At 34.7% G+C, this 27,702-nt stretch overlaps 2 protein-coding genes across 2 annotated transcripts; both read right to left on the reverse strand.

Moving 5' to 3' along the window:
* LOC124448780 (serine/threonine-protein kinase/endoribonuclease IRE1-like) lies at positions 1–18,512 on the reverse strand. The gene is made up of 4 exons (XM_046999747.1): positions 17,760–18,512; positions 15,973–16,044; positions 967–1,673; positions 1–887 (listed from the first exon to the last, which is right to left on the reverse strand). The coding sequence occupies exons 1-4, from the start codon at positions 18,238–18,240 to the stop codon at positions 273–275; spliced, it is 1,875 nt and encodes a 624-aa protein (XP_046855703.1). The 5' UTR covers positions 18,241–18,512; the 3' UTR covers positions 1–272.
* On the reverse strand, positions 18,422–27,522 carry LOC124448972. Its single transcript, XM_046999915.1, has 4 exons — positions 27,426–27,522; positions 26,620–26,742; positions 18,544–20,223; positions 18,422–18,469 (listed from the first exon to the last, which is right to left on the reverse strand). The coding sequence occupies exons 2-4, from the start codon at positions 26,650–26,652 to the stop codon at positions 18,422–18,424; spliced, it is 1,761 nt and encodes a 586-aa protein (XP_046855871.1). The 5' UTR covers positions 26,653–26,742; positions 27,426–27,522.
* Positions 27,523–27,702: the final 180 nt, after the last annotated feature.

The raw sequence follows: 27,702 nt of genomic DNA on the forward strand, positions 1-27,702 counted from the left end.
TAAAAGTTAACTTTTAATGTCATGTTCACCTTCAGTCTTTTTCCAAAACAATTTACAGTAAAAATTAAATAATCAGGTATATTACATTGTATCAATGAATACCACGGGCTAAAGATTCACCAGAAATGTGGTGAAATATTATCTAAATACGTCGTGGAAACTGTTTTTCTTTATATCTACAATATATGATCTCTACAGTATCAACGATTTCTTAATAGCTACTTTTTCACTCCTAACAGGTTCTGTTATATCTAAATTGTTTATTGATTTAGTTAGCTTTCAGTAAAATTAAAAAATTTCTCGAGTCCCTTGTCGTTCTTCCATTCTTCATTTGACCTGACAGCAGCATGTACCCGAACAGGGAGATTAGGAAATGTTCGGAGAAAATACGCCCTGTAATCGCCAATCTTATAAAATGGTTCTGGTTTTCGTTTTCGCTTTGTTAGATCCTTCCAATGCAGGTCAATATTTCGAATAAGTCTTAAGCATTCTGTCCATGAAGATTTATAGGTCCTTTTATTCACCAAATAATCATAAACATCACTATCCATTTGGCTTCTCCAATCTGAGGATTCACTATTCAATTGTTGAACGACACTACACAGGGGATCATTTGTCTTAATCTGCGGAAGATTTCCAACTTTACATAATAAGTCAAATTTCTCGCCATCCGACAAAAGAAATGGATGTTTTAACGCCACGGTAGCAGATGGTCTGTTTTCAGGTTTCAGATTTAACATCCACGACAAAAGGTCCTTTAGAGTTTCATCCTTGATTTCATCCAAACCAACAGGGTTTCCTTTTAACATATTGTCCAATCTAAGCCGTTTCTTCCCAAAAGGGTGTTTTCCTTCTGTTGCAATATAATAAGCTACCATTCCTGCATTCTAAAAAGATTAACAATGTAAAGTCACAAATTGACTGTATATATGCATGAAGTAAAAATGGTTATATTCCTGCACTTACATATACATCAGATTGTTTCTTGTACCGTCCCGTATGAAATGTATCTTCATCTTCACAATATGATTCAGGAGCAATCCAATACTCAGTTCCCATGTTAGGACTGCTTTTATATGTCGTAGAATCATTTTCTAATATTCGACTAATGCCAAAGTCAGCTATAAGAAAGTTGTGTTGTGTGTCTCGGAGAACATTGGTGGGCTTTAAGTCCCTATGAAGAATAGGATTTGGGGCGTTATGAAGATCAGCTAATCCTAGCAAAATTTGTCTGAGAATTTTGGGAAGAGCTTTTTGAAGATCTTCCAAAGTAGATTTCACATAACTCTCCAACGACTCTTCACATAAGTCTAATATTAAGTAGACATACTCCGTTCCAGTATCTTCTTCTAAGAAGGAATAATTCACAACATATTTCGATTTTTTTGCGTTGAATTGATTTAAAATTTCCTTTTCCTGCTGCGCAAGCTCTTTGTATCTATCTTGATGTATTCGTTTCACTGCTTTACCATAACCATCCTTACCCAGTCCAAGATAAACACGGGTTGCACCACTTCCTTCGCCAATGCAAAACTCTTTTGAGAAAATTACTCGTACATTGCCCACCTCTTTAACCTCAACACCGGAATTGCGTCCATATTCAATCAATTTTAAAAACAATTCTCTATGTTTCGTTGATTCATCAATGTATTTCCACTCTTGCAACACCAATTCTAAAAAAATTAGATAAAATATTATATTCAAGGGTGAAAGAAATGAAATAAATACGTCAAAATAGCTTAAACTTTCCCAATCAGAAAGGATATTATTAGCTACAGCAAATGTTTCAAAAAACTTATCAACAACCATTCGACAAATCACAAGTTCTTTAATTGTACAATCAAATCCGACAACATTTGAGGTTAGCTTATACCATACAATTAATCACAAAAACTTCTTTCTGCAGTACTTCATATATTTTTTTGGGAAATAACCTTACGTGTTTCGAAAATATTAAATTTAAATTTTGAGAGCATATTTCGAGAGTCTAAAAAGTTGTTTCTAGAAGAAGATAGCAAAATAACTTCATTTAATTTTTCTTTCCATTCTCGACACTCATCTTTTAGATAAACTATCTAATGTTTAAACATTGCCAAATGTGAACAAATATGAACATTGAAATTCGATCAGCAGCAAAAACTCAACAATTATTCTCTCAAACCTTGTTTGAACACCATTAAAGTGCCAATGTAACGAAAACTTTGCTAATTAAATTATATTTACATTGATCAGAACTTTTGAAATGAATGCTTTCTAAAACCTTTTATGTATGACTCTTTCACTCTAAAAATACTGAAGTGAAGTCTATGCTATTACCAATTTATCTAACTTGTGACATCATATTGCATGCAAAATGAGTCGCTGCCATGTTTTAAATACACTTCATTTTCCTGACAACTTTACGTTGATAATAGTAGGCAGTATTTTATATCATTAAAACATCACAACAAAAGAAACTCTGCAAAGTTGAAGTAAAGTATTAGCAAATGTAGAGGAACTAGTAGAGAAACTACGTTGTCTTACTAAAATTTCTGTTCAATAAAAGTATAACACAAGCTGAAAAATTGTTGTTTTATAGACATTTTAAGCTTTAATTCTAAATTATCTGACACGTACTGTTTCTCTTATTCACCTTGGTAAAGTGAGCCTCGCTATCTCTATTTCTGCAAACTCATGCCCTAGCTGCTGTTTTTATTATTCTCGCGCAACATTGCTGGTATTGTTTTACTTTTGCCAAATTGAAGATGGTTTTTGCAGTTTTAAATTCTTTATTAAGCATAAGATGATTTATTTACAAAAAACAATTTGTCTGTCATGTGTCTATTGTGGCAGGGTTTTCGTTATCGAGAAAATTTCCATTTTGATGACATTTTTACACAGGTAGAAAAGGAATCATGCCATTCAATGAATTTTTAACACCACAGAAAGAGTAAGCGATTTAAATTCGTATCATATCTTTCAGTCTTTTTGATAAAATTCTTGTCTGTTTTATAAACATGTGAAAGAAATGATGTTGTAGTGCTAAAGTATGATAAATTGACAAGATAAGCAACACGAACGATTCAAGCAAACGATCGAACTTTCGGCTTCAAATATTGTAACATCTTTTTTGGATTTTATGTGTGATTCAGAACCTTTCACTTGTCTTTGGCTACCACAATCACGTTCACAATCACGTTTTACTAATTTGAAAAATTTTCTCGTTTAATAGAACGCTCCTTTGGAGATCTCTTATAAATAAAGTTAAAGAGAGCAATTGAGAAAATCATTTCCATGCTTTCACAAAAATATTTTCAGATCAATTTTGTATTTTTCCATCTGCCTGTCTATTTATTGGTCTACTTGTTTAACTATATTTGTATTATGTTTAATGTAGACTACGTTGGCTTTCACAAGAAATCAGTCGACCACAATTAAAGATATGAATACCCCCTCTCCCACCCATATATAAGTTATAATTTCGGCCTTCTATACGGTGGTGCGTGCTACAATATCTGAGAAAACATTATACAGCCATTGAGTTCTGAAACCGATATTTCATCAGCAGCGTTATTAAACACCTCTTCCCCCACACCACTAAAAATTACAGTTTCGGTTCTCTATACAGTGGTCCGTGCTACAATATCTGTGGAAGCATGATACTGCGATTGAGTTCTGTAAGCGATATTTTAGCAGCAGCGTTATTAAACACCCCCTCCCCAAACCCACTAAAAGTTATAGTTTCGGCTCTCTATACAGTGGTCCGTGCTACAATATCTAAGAAAACATGATACAGCCATTGAGTTCTGTAAGCGATATTTAAGCGGTAGTGTTATTCTTGCTCAATCGGGATATTCCGAAAATTGACCTCCGTCCCAATGTGTTCGGAACACCAAGAATAATCACTATCACAACTTGGTTTCATAAACAATTTTTATTATTACTTTTTAAAGTATCTCGCTTCCCTCGCTTTTCTCATTCGTCTCGCTTGTGTCGCATGTCTCACTTCCGTTCTCTGCTCTCTCTACTTCCGTTTCACTCATGTTTTCTATATTGTTCCTTATCGTCCCCAACGTACCCGAATGTACAATTGAAACCCAACATAACTTTAACATAATTTGCAACACCCTCCCCCACATGTGACTACGAATGAGTCACATGTTATATCACTTTGTCTCGAAGTCTATTTCATTCCTGTTCCATTAGCTCCTGATTTATCGCCTCCGCAACCACAGCAGCTTGTCGTCTTGGTCTGAATTCTTCGGCGTTCACTCGCAACTTCTTTTGATGGTTGCTGACGTCGCATTGTAGTTCTAAAGGATAGATCAGTTGGATTGGTCTCTCAAGAGATATTTTTCCACACTGAAGTTTGACTTCTCTCACAACTCCATCCCTTCCACGGATCAACATCGTTACCTTTCCGATCTTCCACATATTTCTGTTTTTCTCATCACCCTTGATTAAAACGATATCTCCCTCTTTCGGATGAGATTCGGTTGCCGATTTGTTAACTTGATTGCGTTGGCGTAGACTTGTTAAATATTCTCGCTGCCATCTGTTCCACAATTGGGTTTTGATTTTGTGCAAATACTTTGCTCGCTTCCGTAATTCACCGTCCTTAATGTGATGACTCTCCACCTCAGGGATGACATTCGTCTGTTGCAGTACGAACGAAGATGGCGTCAGTACGGGGAGTTCAACATCATCCTCTACATAGCTCAATGGTCGATTGTTCATACAAATTTCTACGTCCAGAACAACTTCTGCCAGTTCATCGAATTTCAGAAGTCCTTTACCAACGACTTTGTAAAATGATGATTTGAATACACCGATCAATCGCTCAAACTGGCCTCCCCACCAGGGTGCGCGGGACAGATTGAATCTCCATTTAATGCTATGTTTACTGAGCTCGCTGTGAAAACCCTCGTCTTGCATTGCTTTCTTTAACCATGCTGCTGCAGCTTGGAACGTTTTTGCATTGTCCGAATAGATCAGCGAAGGACGACCTCGCCTTGCTATGAGCCGTTTTAGACTTTGCAGGAAAGAAGTTGTCTCAAGACTCTTCAAAAATTCAAGATATACTCCTCGCGTCAAGCTACAGGAAAAGAGCACTAGATAGGCTTTTCCTTCTTGATTTTTCTTTACTTTATACTTAATCGGACCGGCGAAATCGACACCAATGACTTTATACGGTGTGGTTCCTTCTGTTCGAGTCTTTGGTAAAGGAGCAGGTATTGGAGCTTGATACGGTTTGGTCGTGAATCTCTTGCATCTGTAGCATCTCTTCCTTTCCTTTTTGACTAATCGACGAAGCCGAGGAACCCAATACCTTTCTCGGACCTTTGCCATCGTAAGTATAACTCCCCCATGGAGTGTTTCCAAGTGTGCATCTTCCACTAACTTCACGGTGAATAGAGCGTCATCAGGCAAGTAAATAGGGAACTCTCCTTGTATCCGACCGTGACATCTTAAAATCTCGTCATCGTCGGGTTGTACATTTAACTGAATCAGATCCGTTTGAGACTTTGGGTTTTCTGCGACTCCGGCTTGTACCATTTTTAACCATGACATGTGTTGCTCTTCCACTTCTTCAGATGTCAGTGGCCCGTGCTTTCTATTATTTCTGTTTTGTCGAGCATTATCAATAAATCGTTTCACCCATGCCCCAATACGAATCGCCTTCGGCAATGGATGTTTTCCAAGAATATCACTGAATATTCCCAAGTCTGACCGCTGGATAGCCGTGCTCAAAACTACTCTCGTCGCCTTTGCTTCACTTTGGGAGTCAGTCGACGGTTTGACTATAAGATCTGGTGGCCAAAGACTACGCTCTGATAGCCAGGCAGGACCTTTCATCCACATCTCGGTCAGTTTGCCACCTCTGCTTCCGAGGTCGGCCGGATTGTCGGTTGTTGGCACATGATGCTACACGATCTCATTAGAAGCTCGGATTTTTGCCACTCGATGCGAGACGAATTGTTTATAATCACCCTCTCTTTTAATCCACCATAAAGCTACAGTACTATCTGACCAGCAGTGTTTTCTGTGTGGAATGTGTCTCAGCGCATTGCTAGCATTCGAGACCAAATTTGCGGCCATATGACTTGCAACAAGCTCTAACCTCGGGATAGTCAGTCCTCTCTTGGCAAGTCTTGATTTCGCTGCCAGTAATTCCTGAGTAACTCCAGATGGTTGTTTAGCGACTGTGTAGACGACTGCGCACAAACCTTCACCGCTGGCATCCCCAAATTGTTGTTTGGCCGCTGTTTGCTCTTCATGATTTTTGTTAACACTACCTTCATCCAACTCCTTTGCATTTGATGCCCACTTATGAAGGGTAAAGGTTGCGTCACCCAGAATGTCAATAGCTTCCAATTTCCTTTTTCGTGCTTCCTCCACAGTGCATCCTCCGTAAATGATGTCATCAACGTACAGACACCTTCTCAGAGCCTCAACTGCGTCTGGAGCTTTGCTTTTCCAGTGATCCAAATGTGTTTCAAGAACTCCCCCAAGTAGGAATGGAGAAGAAACCAATCCAAACAATACTCTCGTGAACCGTAGTACTTCTACATCAGCCTGTGGATTTGGTCGCCAGTGAAATCTTAAAGAATCCCGTTCACTTTCGCGTACACGAATTTGGAGAAATGCCTTTGAATATCCCCAGTGATTGCAAAGAAAACTTCGCGCTCTTACCAGCACTTCCCACAGCTTGTTATTTAGCGAAGGTCCCGCGTACAGGCATTCGTTTAAAGAAGGACTTTCTGGTGAAGCTTTTGCTGATGCATCGTACACCACTCTCAGTTTAGTGGACTGCGCTGACTCGCGTACGACTTCTTTGTGAGGTATGTAGAATTCATTACCTTTTGCTACGTTAGTTGCTGGTTCAACTATGCCATTGTGCTTTTGGTCTTGGATTACTGCGTTGTAATCTTCAGTTAATTTCTTTCGCTGTAATCGTCGCTCTAAAGATTCCAACCTTCTGATGCTTCCTGTTTTGTTTGATGGGAGAGGTGGATGATTTCCACGCCATGGAAGACCGGTCTCGTACCAGCCCTCCGGTGATCGCGTTAATTGCTCTTTGAATTCGTTATACACCATTGATTGGTCGTGTTCAGCAGTGTCTGCTAGGCCCAGCACATCCAACCTGCAGAGATCTTCATAATCCTTCTGCGAAACTTGGGTAAGCAACATCCTTTTACTGTTTGGTTCCACACCAGGGCTCATGGCAAACCATCCGAGTTTTGTTTTTTCTGCAATTGGTTGCCCCTCAGTTCCCACTAGTGGATTCGTGCGAGTTTTTATCCGTGCATATTCCCCGCTTCCCAAAACGATATGGACAGGTAATTGAGCTTTCTGATCATTATCAACAAATTTTGCATTCTTCAGGTGTTCAAACTCTCTTTGTAAGTTTTCATAGTGTGGATTGTCCACTGTGAGTAGCACTTCTTTCTCCACCTTGATCAACTTCACCTTCATTGAATAATCACTGTCTATTGCTTCAACTTCCCCTTCATAGATTTCCAGTCTTGTTGTTTTTGATGTTAGAAGCATGTCAACTTTAGTGGTTTGTGTCTCAATTGGTTTCACCCTCAGCATAGATGGAAGCTTACCAGATATGTATGAGCTTCCAGCCCCTGAGTCTATCAATGCACGACATGTAATTCCATTTATCTTGACAACAAGAATGGGGAAAATTCCTTCACCAGTACATCCATCTGTAGTCAACACAGTCTGACCTGTTTTTGGTGGTTCTTCTCGATTGGTGACATCACATATGCTCGTATGGTGTCGTTTGTGGCAATTTCTACATGATGACTTGCTGGGGCAAGCGTTAGCATGATGCTGTCCTGCTGTGCAGTTGAAACAAAGTTTCTTTTTGACTAAAATTGCTCTTCTCTCCTTGACAGTACTGATTACTTTACATTCCCCCGATTTATGATTTCCTTCACAGTAGACGCACATCCCCTTTTCTTTAGTATGAAAGACTTTCTCTGACCTTCTAGATTTCCATCCAGGTGTGTCTGACTCTTTCTCACAGACTGGATTTCGCCTGGTCCACTGTCTGACTGCTTCAGTAAGCTTGGAAAAGTCCCAACTTTCCCATTCTGGATCATTTCTAACAAGGTCCCCACGTATGGCTGGGAGTTTGTCTAGAGTCATGGAAACATTTCCTTGGACATCTTTCAGTTTACCCAGCGTTTCCAAAGCTTGGACACTGTGATTTAACTTCTCACTAAATTCGGCAATCTTTCAGGTTTGCTCCGGAGATATGAGGCAAGTCCATGATCTCTTTTATTTAAGCTTTTATAATTTCCGAATTCTTCCCATACTGATCTTTTAAAATTGACTTCGCTCTATTGTATCCTTCGGTGGTAAAGGGTAATGATTCTACTCGTCGCTTAACTTTGGGCCCAAGGAAACCACACAGATATGTGAATTTGTTGATGGCAGCTATATTTGACTTGTCCACCGTCTCTGTAAATTGCCCCCAAAATCTGGGCCAATCCATGTATTCCCCCTCAAATTTCGTAATATTTATCTTTGGTAATCTCACCGACATGCCTTCATCACTTATTTTTGAGTCCCCAGACTTTGAATTTTGAATTTTTGCATTTACTTGAGCCCAGGGGCGGATCCAGCAATTTTCGTGACTGGTGCACCACTGCGAGCGCCAAAGGCGCTAGCTCTGTAGGGGGTCTGGGAGGATTCCCCCTCGGAAAATTTTATATTTTAGACCGTCGGAAATGCGATTTCCTGCGTTTTGACAACAGAATTTAAAAAAAATTGGCTTTAGTTTGAAAACTTTTCGCAAATTTCAATGATATAAAATCTAAACTTCCACTAACCTTTAAACATTTTCATTACTACTATCAGATTTATCAAGTTTCATACCTTCGCCAAAACTTACAATCAGGAAGGCATCATTCCAATCCACGAGTGATTTTGAAAAGGTAGAAGCTTGGCATATTTTTTGTCGTGAAACGCAAAGAAACCTTTTATATCTCACAAATGAAGCACAAGTTTTTTACCATTAATCACACTTGATATCACTCGTCCAACAGCACCGGAAAAGATACGTAGATATAGCAAAGAAATGTTCACGATGTAATCATCGTACCAAAGGCAGGCAACAAGTGATGATAAATGTTATTCTTCTTCTTTCATTGATAATATCACTCCTCCAACAGCAGAAAAAGATACGTAGATATAGCAAAGAAATGTTCACGCAGTTACCATCACCTCTAGTTCTACAGAAGCAGAAAAAATTAGAAAGTCTATTGAATAAAATCAATATTGACTCTATGTTGATAAAGAAAAGCCTTTTAGGGGAACATTCATCAAGCCTTAAAGTGTAATTTTTTGGGTTACCTTTAACAATCCATAAATATTTTTTTAGATAATTGAATGTAAGCATGGTAATGCCAGTGCTATACTTTCCCAACCAAATTCATGAGACCAGCTTTCAAGGGGAGTATAAGTACGTACCTAATAGCTAATAATATGTGCCCTCCTAGCTTTAATCAAAGGGCAATGGTGAGGACTTCTATACATAAGGATCAGGATACACATATGCACATATGCAAAAATAAAATATGGTGATGTAATATACAATGAAATATGTTAAAGAATTACAATATAGAACTGTTGCTCTAGTATCTTTATGTATAGTGGGTAATTTTGAGATAATAATAATCATGTAAAGACAATACAGTAACATCAAATCTATGTAAATGAAATGCTTTGCTGTGTACTCACCCTTTTGTGATCATAATGTTTTATGGTAAATTTAGAAATTTGGCACACTGTGCATGATTGTAAATGAGAGCATACACTCAAAAAAACATCATCTTGTAAACTCAAGATTCCAGTTATAACAGAAACAGAGAAGATTCAAAGCAATATTTCAACTTCATATGAAAGTCATTATCAAGCTAGGTGTGGAAGAAATAATAAGGAATTGTTGTGGCTGAAATAATATGTAATTACAGTTTGCTTTGCTAAATTTCAGGGAATTGACAATATTAGGCTTGCAATTTGAAAATGAAAAACTCTAATGAATAACATGGTTGGTCCAGCATAGCTCTTACATTCAACACATTGTACAGCTCAGAAAGTTAGTATTTATAAACAAGCAAAATGTATGAAAAATGTGCCCTCTTTGTCTGTCACATTGAGCACATATTACAACATATTACATGGAATATTTAAATATATATGAAATATCCTGAAGTAATGTAATATTAAATAATTAGCTCTTATATTTTTATGTATATTTAGTAACTTTGAAATCACAATATCCATGTGAGCAGAATTAGAGTGGAGATTTCTCCAGGAAGTACGTAGAGACTTCTACCAGTGACTTTGTTCCGAAGAAATCTCCAGTATAAATATGCAGGATTACATGACACTTTATAAACTTGGCACAACAACATGCATAATTATGTGCACACTAGTTATGGCATAAATCCAAAGCATTGCATTATATTACTGGCTAAATTTCATTGAGCCAACAATATTGGACATGGAGTTTGAAAATTGACATTGTAAAATAGAATACAGTAAATTTCGATATAATAGGTTAATGCAGGTCAGGATGCTTTGAAATTTAAATAAATTCAACAGGGAATAAACACCCAATGTGCCCCTTCCCATCATATTCCTAACATTAAAGAGAGTAAGCCATAAGCATTGCATAAATACAAGTATAGACATATAGCTATGCATTACAATGTCAAGCATAGTAAGCAGTAAGCACTTCAAGCTACTTACTTTAAAGCCCGCCAATTATCTCCCATATGCTTAGGGATAATCAACTCTGCGTTAAGATCTCTCGCCAGCTTTCCTTTTCGAAACAGGTCTGTTTTAGTCGGAATGGCAGCAGAGACTATTGCTTCATAATCCTTTCTTACAGAAGAAATCTCGCTGGTTTTACTGTCTTGAATCAATGAGCCAAAATCGTATATATGCCTACTGTCAGCCATGATGACTTCAAGATATAAATAAGCCAAATGCCATAGTCATGTAATTATAATTTTGAAGGTTTGAAGATTAAAACGCTGGCTCAAGTGCACCAGTCAGAATGAAATTTTGGTGTTCGTGGGCTTAAGTGCAACAGTCAGCAGCGATTTCCCACCGTGACGTAGGCTAAAAAACAATGAAATCCGTGACGTTTAGGTGGTTCACTCGGCCAAAGAGACTCGGGACTGTTGCACCAACTGGTGCACTTCAGAGCCCTCTATTAGTAAGAGTTGGGACATCTATTGTTATCCGTTTAGCTTACGTTGATTGGGCAATATTGATCACCTGATCAATTTCCGCCATTTTGGTTCCTAGTTTTGAAAGTTGAGCTAGTGTTTATATAGCAATTGCTGCTAGTAATACAGTATTTTGAGATAATATTGCGTTTTTTTATGGATAAGTTTGTAATAACTGATTGTTGAAGGCTACCAAATGTCATTACATATCGCAAGAATCGAGGATTACGAAAAAAATGAAAGAAATGCCTTTACGTCGAACTTACGAAATTTGATTGCGTATGGTGATTGTTGTGCTGAACTGCTCTTGATATAAGGTTCAATCAACTGACTCAAGTAGAGAAACATTTTTGGGCCAAATAACATTGCAAAGTTCGAGCTGATGCAGTTTCAAGAGTTTCTTACTCCAAAGCTTGTTTTTTAATCGAAGATGATTTCTCATTATGTTCTGAAATTGGTCAATATACAAACCTCTCAATTCTCAGCCACTTCCACACTAAAACAAACAACTACACCAAATCACAGAAACTCTTATGATTTTCCATGTTGTATTTTGTATTTTTAGTTCATCATTTAAAAATGAAGTAATTATAATTAGGATATTCACTAAAACAGCTGAGTACAATATATTTTTGGTAATGAATTGTACAAATGTACCCTACTTCTGTAGCTCAAAGTAGAACATTACTTCTCTTCTAGACTTGTTGATGATATTTTAATTGTAGGTTTTGGTTTATAAGATCACAGAGGTATATCTCCATAATTTCAGCTATTTGGGCTTTTTAATGTATATTACAACTGTTGCTGCCTTTCTCTATATTAAAATATTGCTGGCTTTCTGATATATATTTAGGTGCTGTTGGCTTTTTGATATATATATTTCACTGGCAATACAAGGCATATAATTTGAACAAACGGAGCTGAGCCCCCTCCAACACACCCCTGTTTGATCATTAAACACATACAGAAGTTTTGTCATTCCTCAACCAATAAATTTAACTCTGTGCTAAATTGGATCCGACTCATATGCTGTATAAAAGACTACAAACAGTAGCATTTATAGCAAACAGACTGTTCTTCAACAACAGAAATGTTTCATGCTATAGAAATAATATATTCACTTTAAAGAAATGCTTCACCAAAATTTTCAGCAGAATCCTTAACAAACTTTATTAGAAATAAACTTTAATACTTTATAAAGTGTTAAAGGCGAAATAACTTCATATAAAGGAATAAAACGTTTAAGGCCAAATGCATCCTGGTCAAAAAGTAAAAGTCTGTCATTTTCTGCTGAGCAAGAAAATTTTGTGATCTTTCAGAATAAAAAATGTCATGCTTGGATTAAATTGGGGGGCATAAACAACTCACTACCATTAAATTGTTACAAATCTTGAACACAAATCTTTCCGGACCAAAACTGCATGATTACTATGATTCGAAGTTTCGAACAAAGGCTTGTCCAACTATTTGATAACACTGATGCCAGGATAACATTGCCGCTTGCCACCAAGCTTAAAGATCTTGAAAACTTGTTACAGAGTCGGAACATAAGCCGAGAAAACACGTTCACGTACGAAAAATACGTCTTACAATGGGTCACGATCAATTTGAAGCACGAACTAGTAAACCACAAACGAAGCTCAAACCAATGAAATTAAATCAGGTCTGCCGCAAATCGTTAAAAAAACGTAAAGATCTTGCTATTATTCCTAATATATTTGATACTACCATGGAATAAGCTTAAATTGCCTTCTTCTTTTGCATATAAACCCAATTTCCAATAGTATTATTATAGTTTCACTTTGCAAGTAGGAACCAAAATGGCGGCTCCGCGCTCGCCCCAGACCGTTTGTCCCAACTCTTACTAATAGAGGGCTCTGGTGCACTTTTTCCCCACCGTGACGTAGTGATTACAATCTAGCCACCGTGACGTAGAAAATACAAATTCAGCTCAGTGCAGCTGGATGATGAAACAAATTTTCGCTAAAAATTTCGACACATAAAAACGCCATATTTAGCGACGCATTTTTTAATAATGCGGCTGTAATCAAAATGATACTCACATGTAAACAATCGACGAAGGTTTTTAACAATATTTCTCAATCATCAATGTACATTTGTTGTCAATATATTGTCAGTGTTAAGGTATTTAAAGCATTTAGAAACTATAAACGTTCCAATCTGATATATTTCTTGCATTTTGCTCGTATTGATTGTAAGTTATAATATGTTGTGAAACATTAACTATTCAATTTTATGACTGATGCACTCGCATCAGTTGCACCAGCCTGGATCCGCCCCTGCTTGAGCCTTTGTTTCTTGAAGCTTTACTTCAAATTTGAGTTGCTCCTCGCGAGCGTGATTTTCCTCTTCTAATTTCTTATTGTTCAGCCAGTGTTGTAGCTTGTTTATTTCGTCTTCGGCTTCGCTTATTTTTGTTTCGATTTCCGCATTCCAATCGCTGATTTCTTCAAGGTCGTCTTCTCTTTCGATTTTCGCTGCTTCTACAGCTCTTTTAAAATTGTCAGCTTCGTTTATAGTTGTTTTGAGTGCGTTCAGTTGTCGTTCGATAGTTTCTCGCTTTCCCGAATCTAATATTTTAGCTGTTCTTTGAGCAGATAACTTTAGTTGAGTTAATTTTATGTTGAGTTTTGCTTCGTCGTTTGCCATGTTTGTATGGCACGTGTAATATCTCGTACGAAATTTTCACAATTTATCACAATAACAATCCTTCGTCGGTAGGTGCCACGTATTACGAAAATTGACCTCCGTCCCAATGTGTTCGGAACACGAAGAATAATCACTATCACAACTTGGTTTCATAAACAATTTTTATTATTAATTCTTAAAGTATCTCGCTTCCCTCGCTTTTCTCATTCGTCTCGCTTGTGTCGCATGTCTCACTTCCGTTCTCTGCTCTCTCTACTTCCGTTTCACTCATGTTTTCTATATTGTTCCTTATCGTCCCCAACGTACCCGAATGTACAATTGAAACCCAACATAACTTTAACATAATTTGCAACAGGGAGGCTTAAGTCGTAAGTGGCTTGGTCTGATTCAAGCGCACTTTTTAATGAAGGCCATCGAGCCATTTGACAATCATCAATTTAAGACACAGTTTGAATCATAAATGAGATTTTTGGACTTATTTGCTCTTCTGATATAGTCGAAATAAATATATTTATTTATTTTGAAATCAGTGGGAGTAATTTATTTAAATCAATGAATAAAGTCGTTGTTTTTAAGTTTTGCGATTAGTAACGTTATTTGCTTATCTATTTTGGGAAATTTTCTAGTAGAAAAAACTCATACAGCAACTTTTATGCTCTATGCACCTTTCAAAATGCAATTCTAAGTAAAAAGTATTCAAAATTTAATTCTAAGCTAGAAAATGATCTTTGTGGACTTTTGAATCATGTTCACACTGAAGAGGTAATCTTCAGTATACTTAGCAAGGAGAGAGTTCAAAAAAACTTGTATTTTTCAGTAAAATTAGAATTTAGAAGATCGTTTAATGTGTAATTTAATGCTACATTTGTCATAATGAAAATTGTAAATAGCCTTCCTTTTATTGTGGAAACTTTAGAATTCACATCGTCAAATTTGCTCATTTTCCATATGATTTTGAGGTATTTTACTCCAATGAACAGGAATTCTCATTTATTGAAGTATATTGAGCAAGTCCATTTGATGGTGGCCGTTCTTTGCATAATTTTCAATTTTATTGGCTAGGTAATGTATGCATGGTGGTGCAAACGTGAAGTATGACAGTATATCAAAAGGATAGTTTGTTGAGAAGTTTTTATGATTAACAAGCAGAATACAATAAACGTTCTTTTAAAAAAATAGATTGCATGATGTCATTATCACCTCATGTCTCACCTTAAATTCAACTGACTGATAATGTGCTTCGAGTACAAATTGTGAAGTGACAAGTTTTTACTGTCGTTTTTAAAACAGATTACACCAGCGGCACACGTTACCATTCAGTGTTGCTTAGACATGTGGTGAAAAAAATCATACATCTCATAACATTTGTTAATGTGAAAGGTTAATTGAAGACTTTATTTGAAGTAAACTTTTATTAGAACTTGGACTTGGTGATGTTTTTTAATTGTTTTAACATTCTGTAAGCCAGGAGCAAAAAACATAATTTCTATTTGAGAAAATAGTTATACTCCGACGAATCTCCTGTGCAAAGAGAATAGTAATTAATTTAATCAAACACGAGCACTTTTAAAACAGATGGTCTAACCTGAACACTTCCAAAATGAAGGGGCTGATCTGTATGGTTTACATTATGTCAAGATTTGTTTTAAAAGGGTTTAGTCTATTTATTATAAACCTTTTTCTTCAATGGAACTTATGAAATGTAGTCAATTTGAGCACTTTATAAAAAGATTTACATCACTTTGCTGCTATGCAGTGTTTATTGAGATAAACAAAGACTTGTCAAATTGTGCTGAGCACTGCCGTCTGGTACAAAGTACATTAAAATTATTTGTCATTCGCAAAAGGAAAATTTAACCCATTGATACAGTATTGAACATACGTAATAAACGAACGTTTGGAGTCCGAAAGTGCAACACTGTATACGTATAAATCTTATTTAAAATAATATAAATCTTCATAAAAACACATAAATACCAATCAAATGACTTGAATTGTGATACAATACAAGACAAATATGCTTAGATTATGAAATATATATAAAATAAAATAGAATCGAAAGGCATACCTTGATTTATATTTTCAACACCAGGAGAATTTCCGACATCTTTAGCAGTAGCATCATCACCACTTGTGATTTCTACGAACAATATTTTAAAAAAGGGTTATCCACACAAGCTGTGTATTTCTATTTTGACAACAAGTAAAAAATGAATTTACAGCTAGCGCCCTAAAAGAAATAACACAAATAAATTGGAAAGTTTTGGATAGTAGCTTTTAAAAACTATTTATTTCATTTCGTTTTGCCCATTTGCTCCAAAATGTCATATACATATATTACGCTCTGTTTTACATGACTCACATTTTTAAGTAATAAAATGACCTTACAATTGGAAATGTTGGGTGCATTATATATTTTCACGTAATAAACCAGCTTTCATCAGGCGTAATTTTACAAATAAATGTGGATTAACAAACTTCATGCATTACGACTGCCAAAGAGAATTTTGATAAAATACAAGACAATAGACACTCTGTATATAGAAAAAAATTATTTATCATGTAAGCTTTAATTCTATGAGTCGCTTTGAAATAGACACACCAGGCATATGGAATATAATTATCTCTAAATTATTGCAATGTTGTATTTGAATCTTACAACTAACAATGAGTTTATAGCTGTTATATATCTTGAGCAATGTTTGTTTGATTAAAATGTTTTGTTTCCATCTCACTGTTCTTTAGAGCGGGTTTTATGTATATGTTTTTAGTTTATAGGTAGATTTTTGAATTATTATTTTTGTTTATTAAAGTAAATATGAATCCCAACTGCATTTTAATCATTGCTTTGGCTCTTTTGTTTGTCTACAAGCAAAATGAATAGCACAGTCCTCAAATAAAAGAATTTGTATGTCAATGATCCACTTAAATCTAGGACTCTAAATTAATTATGGCCAAATTTTTTTCTATTATACTACAAAACTTGTAAGTATTCTTAGCCGACTGAAACATGTTAAAAGCCATCAATAAGCTACGTATCTCAAATAGTTGGAGTTAGACACAAAAAACATGAACTAAATTTGACTTTAATATTCTTGCTTTAGCTATAAATGTACCTATTAATTTGACGGATGCAAGACTTTGTGCCAGTATATTTTCCCTAAAGAGCTGATTCTCCAGTTCATTAATGTCTGTATATAGAATATGATTAATAGTTACGATATTCTCAACAACTCTGTGACAATTACAAGTTACAACAACACCTGTGGTCGAGACGTCAATGCAGAAAGCTTCATCGTCAAGAGTTACACATTTTCAAGCTTATTTTAATAATCGAAGTGTCCAAAATTTTGTACAAGAACGGCAGAATACATTTGATAACTATTTATATTCTTTATGGCTGTCAGCGTTACAAATTTCGTTAATGAACTTTATGATAAAATTGCGTCCTCAAAAGATTTATTAACCAATATTTGTATTGAAAGCTATCTTTTTGATACTTTTGCCAAATTTCGTGGAATAAAACGCGTTTTTCGACACAAAATTTAACAGTATTGAAGCTCCAGACTGACATTTGTTTATGGTAATATAATAAACTAGCGAGGTGGGAAATCTTATGACGTCACGATCCATTTGTAAAAATTGGCATCGGGTGGCGAAATTTAGCGTTAAAATTAAACAATTTATACCACACCAAAAATGCTCAAACATACACAAAAATATTTCTAAGATTGTATATTTTTCACCCGGCGAAAATAAGATAGGGCAAAATTTGGACGGACTTGCACTTGAACAAAATATCATTATCGCAAATGAATTACAACATTATGTTGTATATAATACCTACAAACTTACCAAAATAATTTGATGACCGAGAAACATGAGCATGACTTGGAACTGGAAATTTACTTTGAGTTTTTTGAGACTCATATTTTTCAGTTTCTTCGTGCATCGTACGAAACTTGCGGAAAGACGCAGTGACATGAGTAAGGTCTTCACCAAGCACATTCAGTTTTCGAACTTCTAGAGATTTTTCAAAAAACTTTATAGCTTTATGTTGTTTTCCTGTTTTATCATAAAGCAAACCGATATTGTTTAATGATGCAGCAACATCAATATGATTTGGACCTAACGATTGTTTTTGAAATTCCAGAGCTTTTTCGTGAAACTCTATAGCTTTGTCGTAATTTCCAGTTTTTTCAAGCACATTACCAAGACTGCTTAAAGACCGAGGAACCTCAACTTGGTTTCGAGCTAACGATTGTTTTCTAATTGCCAGAGCTTTTTCGTAAAACTCTTTAGCTTTGTCGTAGTTTCCAGTTTCATGAAACACCATACCAATATTGTGTAAAGACGCAGCGACATCAACATGATTTGGACCTAACGATAGTTTTCGAATTTCCAAAGCTTTTTCATGATGATGCTTAGCTTTGCTATATTTTCCGGTGTTATGGTATAAAAGACCGAGGACACTAAAATACCAAGCTTTGTCATTACTAGATTCTTCTGATTTAAATTCATCCAATAGTGTAAGAGCAATATCGTATTCTCCAAAATGTCTTAATCTGTCAACAAAATATTGGAAAACTTGTAAAGTGTTCAAGTTGATTTTTGTCTTGTTGGTCTTTAATAATTGTACAATTTTTTTAAGATGTGGCATCAATTTGATTTCGTCGTCTCTCTCTTTAAACATGTAAAGTGCTTTTGACATTTGATCAACGTTAGTTTCGATTTCATGTTCTTCATTTGAATGTTCAGATTGATAAAAAATAATTGCTTTGTGTACAATGCGATGTAGACTAATGTCATTATTTTCTGAATGCAAGAACAATGAGCAGTCCTTTAAACAAAGACATATATCTTCCTTTGAGTGTTTGGGATCCATTTCTTGAACATAAAAAACAATAATGTCTCGTGGTATAGGATCAAACGATATCACGGAAAAAAAGTTAATAACATTTGCCAATATTGAGGATTCTTCAGCATTTTGTCTGACAGCTAAAAGTGAAGCTTGTAACATACTTCTAGGATATACCGAGTTAAATTTAACAAAAGTGGCGTCCATGTTTTCTTGTTCTTCTGAAGATATTTTCTTTAAATATTGTTTCAAAGTAAATGAGCAGTTTGCTTTGTTTACACGACTGACATAATAACCAGCAGCAGCCAAAGACAGCGGTTGACGATCTAATGCATGCGATACTTCATTCAACAATTGGTCATCAGCGTTTTTATCTTCAGAGTAATAATTCAACATTTGAGAACATTCTTTATCATTCATTCCACTTCTGATAGAAATATGTTTGTTAAACTCATCATCATGAGGTATGGCATCTGTGTTCTGGATAGTTACTACGATTTGTCCATTTCTCCACATGGGTTCACCAACTTGGGGAAGTAATGAAGAAATTTTGCTGAGCTGTACTACGTTGTCTACAATGATCAACCAATTTTGCCAGAATTGTAATCGTGTGGATACTAACGATCGCAAATTCTTCCCTTTGTCTGTGATGAAACAGTTTTCATCTTCAAACTTTTTAATCATATACTTGTCACAGTTTAAACGGTATCCAAGTTCACAGTAAGTTTTCAAAAGAGATTCCTCATTTTTGCCATCGAGAGTCATTACAAACGAAGTTTTATTTTTCCAATCACACGATATTTTTTCACAAACCTGTCTTGCAAGTTGAGATTTACCACTGCCAGGATTACCAGTGATGTAAAAATATGTCAGTTTATCATTGTTATCATTCCTTAATTTTTCAAGATCTTTTATAATTTCATCTCGTAATTCAGTGCGTTCAACGAAAAAATGATTAGGTTTTGAAGGAAGAACTTGGAACGAATTAAAACTGTTACGATGATATTTTATTTTATTGATTTCATCGAGAGAAAATTTCAAATCTTGAAATGATTTTTGAATGATACTGACTATATCATCAAAATCATCATCTGAGCATTCCCTTTCATACCAATGTGCGTATTTGTTTCTTTCACAACGAATTGCAGAAACAGCATCCTTTGTTTTTTTGTCAAGTTGCTTTCCAATTGAATTTGAAAAAATTATTGCATCAAATAATATCGTACAGTCCCACTTACTGGTGTCTCCATCCTGATATTTTTGTCGTGTTCTTTGGTCTAATTTTCTTCCTGATTCTAAATTGTAAAATTTGTTGCCACTGTTGTGTGTATCATCCCATTCTCCAAAAGTTGATTTGTAACGAGAGTTCCATTTTTTGATAAAGAACTGAGCAAGTTCCTTTTGAACCACAATAATAATTTGCATAATGTAAGACAGATTTCTTGTTCCTCTTGATTCCATCTGTACAAAAATTGATATATCAACAAGATTAAAATCAAGAATTTCAAAAATTCAAGATACATTATATATATCTTTTAGTTGAAGTTGAGAGTTTATATGATGAGGAAATATAACATGGGCGTACGGGACCAAAAATATTGGGAGTGCTGACACATTTTTGCCCGACGAAAACGAAAACTGACCAACATTAAATTCATTGATAGAAAAAACACTCTAATCCTGAATTGAACGGCTATTAAATATTATTAAGGTCAAAAATAACGCTAAACTATCTTTATACTTTATATTTGTGTACGTATTGCTTAAGTACTTAAACTTCCACCAACTGATATCGTACTTTACTAAGCTATTTGTACATAAAATATTTTTTGCATTTATACCAATCTTAAATGTCAACGATTTGTGCTCATTTCTTTTTGGTTTGAATTCTATTTTCACAAAAGCGACGAAAAGAATGCATGTAAGAACGGAAAAAAGATTGCAAATAATGCCTAGAAGTCTAAATGGTTAAAAAAGAAGCAAAGAAGAAGCAATGACGTAGGAAATGGAAGGCCGGGAGTCAGGGCTTACTAAAAGATTTTGCTACATGATGCATTATGTGAATATGAATTCATTAGTCAAACATCACACAAATAAGAGCAGAACGAATTCGTTGTTGCTGATTATCTTATAATTACTAAAGGGTAAGGAAAATGTAAATATGTCCATCCTTTCAATTCCAATGTTTTTGCATTTCTATGTAACACGTTAAAGGCATTCAACCGTACTGGATGTTCATCGATCATCACCTCAATTTCAAAAATTATTAAGAGACCTTTGCTTGACAGTTCACTGAAGATGGGCTTTGGGATCGAATTAAAATTTAACCATTGAAAAACATTATTTAAAGTGAAAGACACAGCCAGTATTTATAGTTTTCTGTCATTATACGACGTTAAACTGTAAACTTATTCGACAAATATTTAATTCAATTGAAACGTGAAAGCCAGAAAGACATGCATATTTACAAATGGCAATTATTACCAGGAAAATTTTAAAGTCGTGCTACTGCAAATCCCCCTCCCCCACTCCCCATGAAATAAAAAGTCAAATTATTTCTTTCATTGGACATTTGACGTGTCTAGCTATAAGACAAACATAGATTAGATTAAAATGTTTTTGCATCGTCGACTTTACGTATTGTTTCCAAAGATAGTTTTCATAACCTTCTTTTGAATTGACTGAGGCTGACGATTTTGTCATGCATTAAGTTGCTTGGTACTACATTCTTGAGTCCAGTGCACCTCTTTAAATGCGACGTTTAAAATAAGCTTGTTTTACAATAATTTGTAACAACTGACACATTGTCTGGATAGCACAATTATGTTTTCCATTGGCTACGAAGATTCATTTGAAATGGCAAAAATTTCTTATTATATATTTAAGAAGCCACGAATTGTTTACTAAAAATTGTCAATTTAAGATAAATAATCAAACATAAGCTAAGGTAAACGATTGTTTATATAATTAATAAATTGTACGTGAAACGAAAGTTTTTTTACTTTACATTAATAAAACAATGCGTTTTGGTTGGTGCGTCTTTAACGTGAGATGTAAATTAGCTCAGTTGTTAAATATTTCCTTTCCGTTGGAAAAATACTAAAGATCAGAAAAACTGTGATTGTATGCCGTAAGCTATTCCTATGATATGCTACTCAAAGTAAAAACAAGATACAGGAGCTTCTTAGCAGTCTTGGCAAAAGAAGAAAAATTGGTTGTGTGCTATTGTGAATGGACAGCAGTTTTTTACTTACACTACTTTCAGTTTTATCAAAATCAAAACTTAGACAAACATTCGTTACGTAAATATATACATCATTTGTTGGACAGTTTCCAGGAACGTAAAAACTTATATTGCTTTTTTCAAAAGTACAAAATGGTGAACACGATGGATATGGATTAAAATAAGTGTGTAGAAATTATTTTATAAAAGCAATAAAAGTGGCCATGAAGCGACATAATGAGAATGAAAGTCAGAAAAGAGAAGAAAGTAATATTGATGTTGTCTTGTCTAAAAAAGAGCGGTCATTTAAAGGAGATAATGAATCTAAGTCTTGCTCAAATCAGACAGCTATAGAAAGTTTTCAAAATCATTTGTAAATTTATTTTGTTTTTTTTAACATTACTTGCATGCCAGACTATTTGAGTAAGAGCGTAGTGATGCAAAAGATGTTTGCAATGTTTTCTGATTATTTAGATTGTCTGTATTGACGAAGTTATTTAAGGTAAGATTGATGGGAAATCAGGCTCGCCCGTTTCTTTTTATTTAATAAGATAAAACTTTGCACGTGACAGGAATGACGTCACATATGACTTATTATTTTAACAGGTCATGGACTAGGAGACTTGAATGCGTGCCTGGAGCGTTGTTATATGTATATTGAAGAGTATATTTTTTAAAATAAGTTGTTGAATTATCTTAAGATTAAGTATAGCCTTGTTGGGCATTTAACACGTGTTTGTATCGGAGAAGTATTGATTTATTTGTTGTTTTCGTTGTGTAGAGCGTCCGGTGAATCACATATCATTTGTGCACGTCTTGTTAATGTTCTGATTGTGGTGGCTTTGTGTGATGTAGGGTTGTAAGATAATTGGTCTAGTAGTCAATCAGTATGTGTTGGCTTGCGATAAACTGTTGTTCGTAGTTTTTGATTGTCATGTTTTACCAAACAGTCGAGAAAAATAAGAGTTCCGCTTTCTTCGACATCTTTGGTAAATTGCATGTGGCTGTTCTGTTTGTTGATGTGAGTGTGAAAGTCATCAATCTCGTCTGCATGTATTGCTGTGATCGTGTCATCTACGTAGCGAAACCAAAAAGGTAGTGCATGTTTGTAAGTCGTGAGCGCCCGCTCCTCTGAATATCACTCATGAAGACATTTTACACGATATTAGAGTGATTTAGCAAACACGACGTTTCGTCTAAGACGCCGTGAAAATTGCGTGGCAGCGCCTTTTACTTCCGGTTCAATCTACCACGGCAGTCGTGTTGACGACGACGACGTGAAAACATACAATTTGACGTCGTATCGACGACGGCTAAAACAAACTTAATTTTTTGATAAAAAATAAGGAAATATCCTTGATATTTGCATGTTAGAAGATTATATAGGCCTACATATATTCATTTGAGAAAAAATTGCGAATATTTTTTTTTCCAAAAGCGAAAAATCAAACAAATAAACAACGCGGGGTCTGCTCTAATTTCGGGGCTTTCCTCGGAGTCAAAACAATTTTAGTCACAAAGCCGTATGTCGATGATTTTGCTTTCATTTGTAATTTTATTGAAATGAATATACTGCAGTATATTTTTGATTATCAAAAATTTAGTTTAAAATGACCGGAAAAAAAACACAATCCAACAGGAAAAATACCGAAATGGATGAAACTTGTTTTAACTATCATTTGACGAAGTCCTTCAAAGGTTTGCTAAATCATTAATACTTTGCGACGTGGTGGCGTCCTAGACCCAGATCCCCCGCAAAAATTTGACGACGTCTTAGACGAAACGTCGTGTTTTCTCAATCGCTTTATTGTCTATAAAGAAAGGACAATTTAATCTTTTATTTCCACTACGAAGGAAAAAACTCAGCACATTGTGCTAAAAAAGATGATCAAAAAAATATTGATTAGGTGGCGTTTATCACAAATAAAAAAGAATAGATTTAATTGGATAGTTAATTCTGGTGCCACTTAGCATATGATGTTTGAACATGACTATTTATCGGACTATGAAGAGTTGAGAAAGCCAACGAAAGTAATTCATGGGGATGAACGTTTAATATTAGCTTATGGGAAAGGAACTTACCGCGTGGCCATTGATTTATATAAGTGCAATATTTTCCATTGAAAATGAAATATCTGAGCCATTAAACGAAGCTTAAATTTAAGAGTCAGTCAGTGGCATCTCCGTGACGATGTCATGTAAGAAAAGTAAACTTTAACACATTTGTTTGAAACGTAAAAAGTATGGCGGCCGTCAAATTAAGACACTTTGCGAGCAAATTGTCTTCAACAACATGTATAGCCTTTAACAACATTTATATTTGAGATCTTAAATAAAAATGTTGTCAAAGGCACCGTACTACCTCGGAGAAAGTGAGACTGTCACCATAATGAATAATGATCATAAGATATTATGTGTCTAGCGTACCTTAATTTGTGTTTTTTCGTGTATGTTGTAAATTTGAAGCGACTATAAGGGCAATGAAAAATATTTCCTCATACAGGTTTAATTCTTTGCTTCAATATTGACTGCACCATAATTGATGTGTATTTCAAATCTAATCTAATGTCTAGTTTGTTTTTAACAGAGGTTAGAGATGGGTAGAAATCATGTGCAACAGACATGCCAAGATTCCGGAGTGAGTATAATATGAAAGTGATACAAACTGTCTAATGAAGAAGACGGCCAAATGACGAGCATCTATGCTTAAATTTTCATACATCAACCTTAGAGTCAACAGCTTAGCATCGACGAAAGACAATTGCAACAAGCTTACAAAGTTTAGCAAAATTCTTTGGCCGCATTTAAAATGTGGACCAACAGAATTGGACAAGCGATACTAGTTTATGACAAAGATAAAAAATACACTTTCTGATCAATATTTCTACTTTTAAAACGGCTTAAATGATGACATGCATGAGTCCATTTGCAATTGTAAAGTAAAAATTGAGTCATAAATTTCCTTCAATAGGCCATATAACACAAGCCATATATAAGGTTAAAAATGAAATAACACATATTTTACAAACAGACCCTTTGGGCCAACGAGTGATACTTACTATAACAATCATTTTAACTTCCTTATAAACGAACCACATCAACGTAAACATACCTTGTTTAAGATCGCAATGATTTGTTTTTGGTAAGCAAATTGTTGTTGTTTGGAATTATAACTTTGTTTGACTTTGATTTATCTACAATTATAAGCTTCCATGGGTCACATTTATACGTCGTAATCAAGCATGAAAATTCTTTATCTTTTGTTTTACAAACTTTTCACTGATTAATGTCATGAAGCCTTGAACAGTTGAACTTTTAGATAGATTTAACGTTTAAACAAGTTAAGTGTCATATATTCTTTCTTTGAGTTGATACGTGGAAAATTATTTTTGCCACGGAGTTTAAAACATCTTAAGAATAGATTATGTAAGCAAAGATATGGTTTTATGATTTTTATTGTTTATGCTCGTAAAATTTAATATAATTTGGATCAAATTGATCAATAGAAATGAGAAGTACTAAATTTTACGGTTCTCAAGATAATTGGGAGTAAGTGGTGAAAACTTCAGCTCTATACTCAAAAATTGGTCTTATACAGATAAGGGTGGTATAAAAATTCACAATATCAGATTGATGAACTTTCGCTTGTTTAAGTTGAATAAGAAAAAACATGCGTTTGTTACTCTAATGTTGGGAAAAGTAAATCTCACAGTTGGATAAGGCGACATTTCATCATATTCTGTTAAATCAAATGAAGCGAAGGGAATAGAGAATTCTTGTTGTAGTCTTGTAATAATAATAAAGATTTTTTAGCATCAAAATCAATGTTTGGTTGTATCTTTTAGGTATATTTAACTACAATCTGTTTCTGGTAATCTGAATTGATTCGTAAGGTGGCAAAAGTTAAGTTTATCAAATCACAAGTCAAAACGATTCCACACCCAGAATAATTAGTTTATAACTAGTTAATCGGTCTAATTTTAGCCAGAAGAGCCTCAAAAGTGGCAGAATTATATTAGAATTTCCACTGTACACCACCATGTGGTCCAATAGCTGTTTTACAAATCAGAAATCAAAGATTTTCAGGTCTTTTATTTAATGCTATGAATTTGCATGTATCACCTTAGCGTCAACAGCTCGACGAAAGATAATTGCAACTTTCCAAAACGACTAAATATTTAAAATATTTCATGATGGCATGCATGAGTCAATTTGCAATTTCAAACTAAATTTCCTTCCTAATTCATAAATGTCATTTCATACTATCACAAGTATAATGAAATAAAACATATTTTATAAATATACCGTCCGGACCCAAAGATAAATATAATTACATGCTAGCAAGCAATTTGAATTCCTTAGCAAGCAAGCACATCATGATAAACGCGACTTCCTTTAGATAACAGTGATTTTTTGATAAGTAAATTTTTTGTATTTGTAACTTTGTTTAATTGGTGTACAACTACAGGATCACAAGTTGCCATGGGGATCTATAATGTATATTTTATAGTACTAGGTTGAGACTAATATTTATTAAAATTCTATTAATTATATTTGACGAACAACTTTTATGTAAGATCTCATTTACACATCGTTAACACACACAATAATTCTTTGTCTTTTGTCTTACAAACCTTTTGCTGGTCGACGATTGAGGCTTTGAACATTCGATCTTTCAGATATCTCTACGTTCTGATAAGTTAAGCGTCAAATGGCTTCGTCCGTTGAGTTGATACGTGGCAAATTATTTTGTGCAACTGAATTTAAAACATTAAAAGTTAATTGTTATGTGAAAGCAAAGATACGGTCTTATGATTTTTATTGTTTTTCTTTATAAGTTTGAATTTAATTTGGATCAAATTCATCAATAGAAATGAGAAGTGTAAATTATATTACATTATACCATTTTTGAGATACTTTGGGAGCGATTGGTTAAAAACTACAGCTCGATATGTCAGTTTTTATTTTTATACTAGTGGTCTCTTGCCTGTTGAATAACACAATATCGACGCACAATTATATGTCACGAACGTCTGAATTGTGCTTGTTGAAATCTTTAGTATAAATGGTATATTGATAAGCATTTAAAAAAGCTACATTTCCAAAATAATAACGTTGCTAAAAGGCAAAAACTACTTTTTATAAACATAAATTAAATTACAATTAAACACATCATGATAAACACGTCTTATTTTAGATGAATGGCAGTGATTTTCTTGGTAAGCAGTTAATATGTTTGTATTTGTAACTTGGTTTGATTGGTGTACAACTACAGGATCACAAGTGCTACGAGTATCTATGATGTATATTGTGTAGTACTTGGGTGTGACCAATATTTATTGAAAGTTTATCAATTAAATATAACGAGCAATTTTTATTTAAGATTTCATTTACAGATCGTTAACACACACGATAATTCTTTATGTTTAGTGTTACAAACCTTTTACTGGTTCATGGCTCAAAACTTTGAACATTCGATCTTTCAAATCACTTAACGTTCTGAAAAGATAAGCGTCAAATGGTTGCGTCCTCTGAGTTGATACGTGGCAAATTATTTTGTGCAACTTAATTCAAAACATTAAAAGTTTATTGTTATGTAAAGCCAAGATACGGCCTTATGATTTTTATTGTTATTATTAATATGTTTGAATTTTTTTACCGTTTCCTTTGTACTTTGGGAGTTTGTTAAAAAAACCTTAGTTCCATAATAAGGAGTT

This window comes from Xenia sp. Carnegie-2017, unplaced genomic scaffold (assembly GCF_021976095.1).
Source record: "Xenia sp. Carnegie-2017 unplaced genomic scaffold, XeniaSp_v1 HiC_scaffold_23, whole genome shotgun sequence".
Taxonomy (NCBI): Eukaryota; Metazoa; Cnidaria; class Anthozoa; order Malacalcyonacea; family Xeniidae; genus Xenia; species Xenia sp. Carnegie-2017.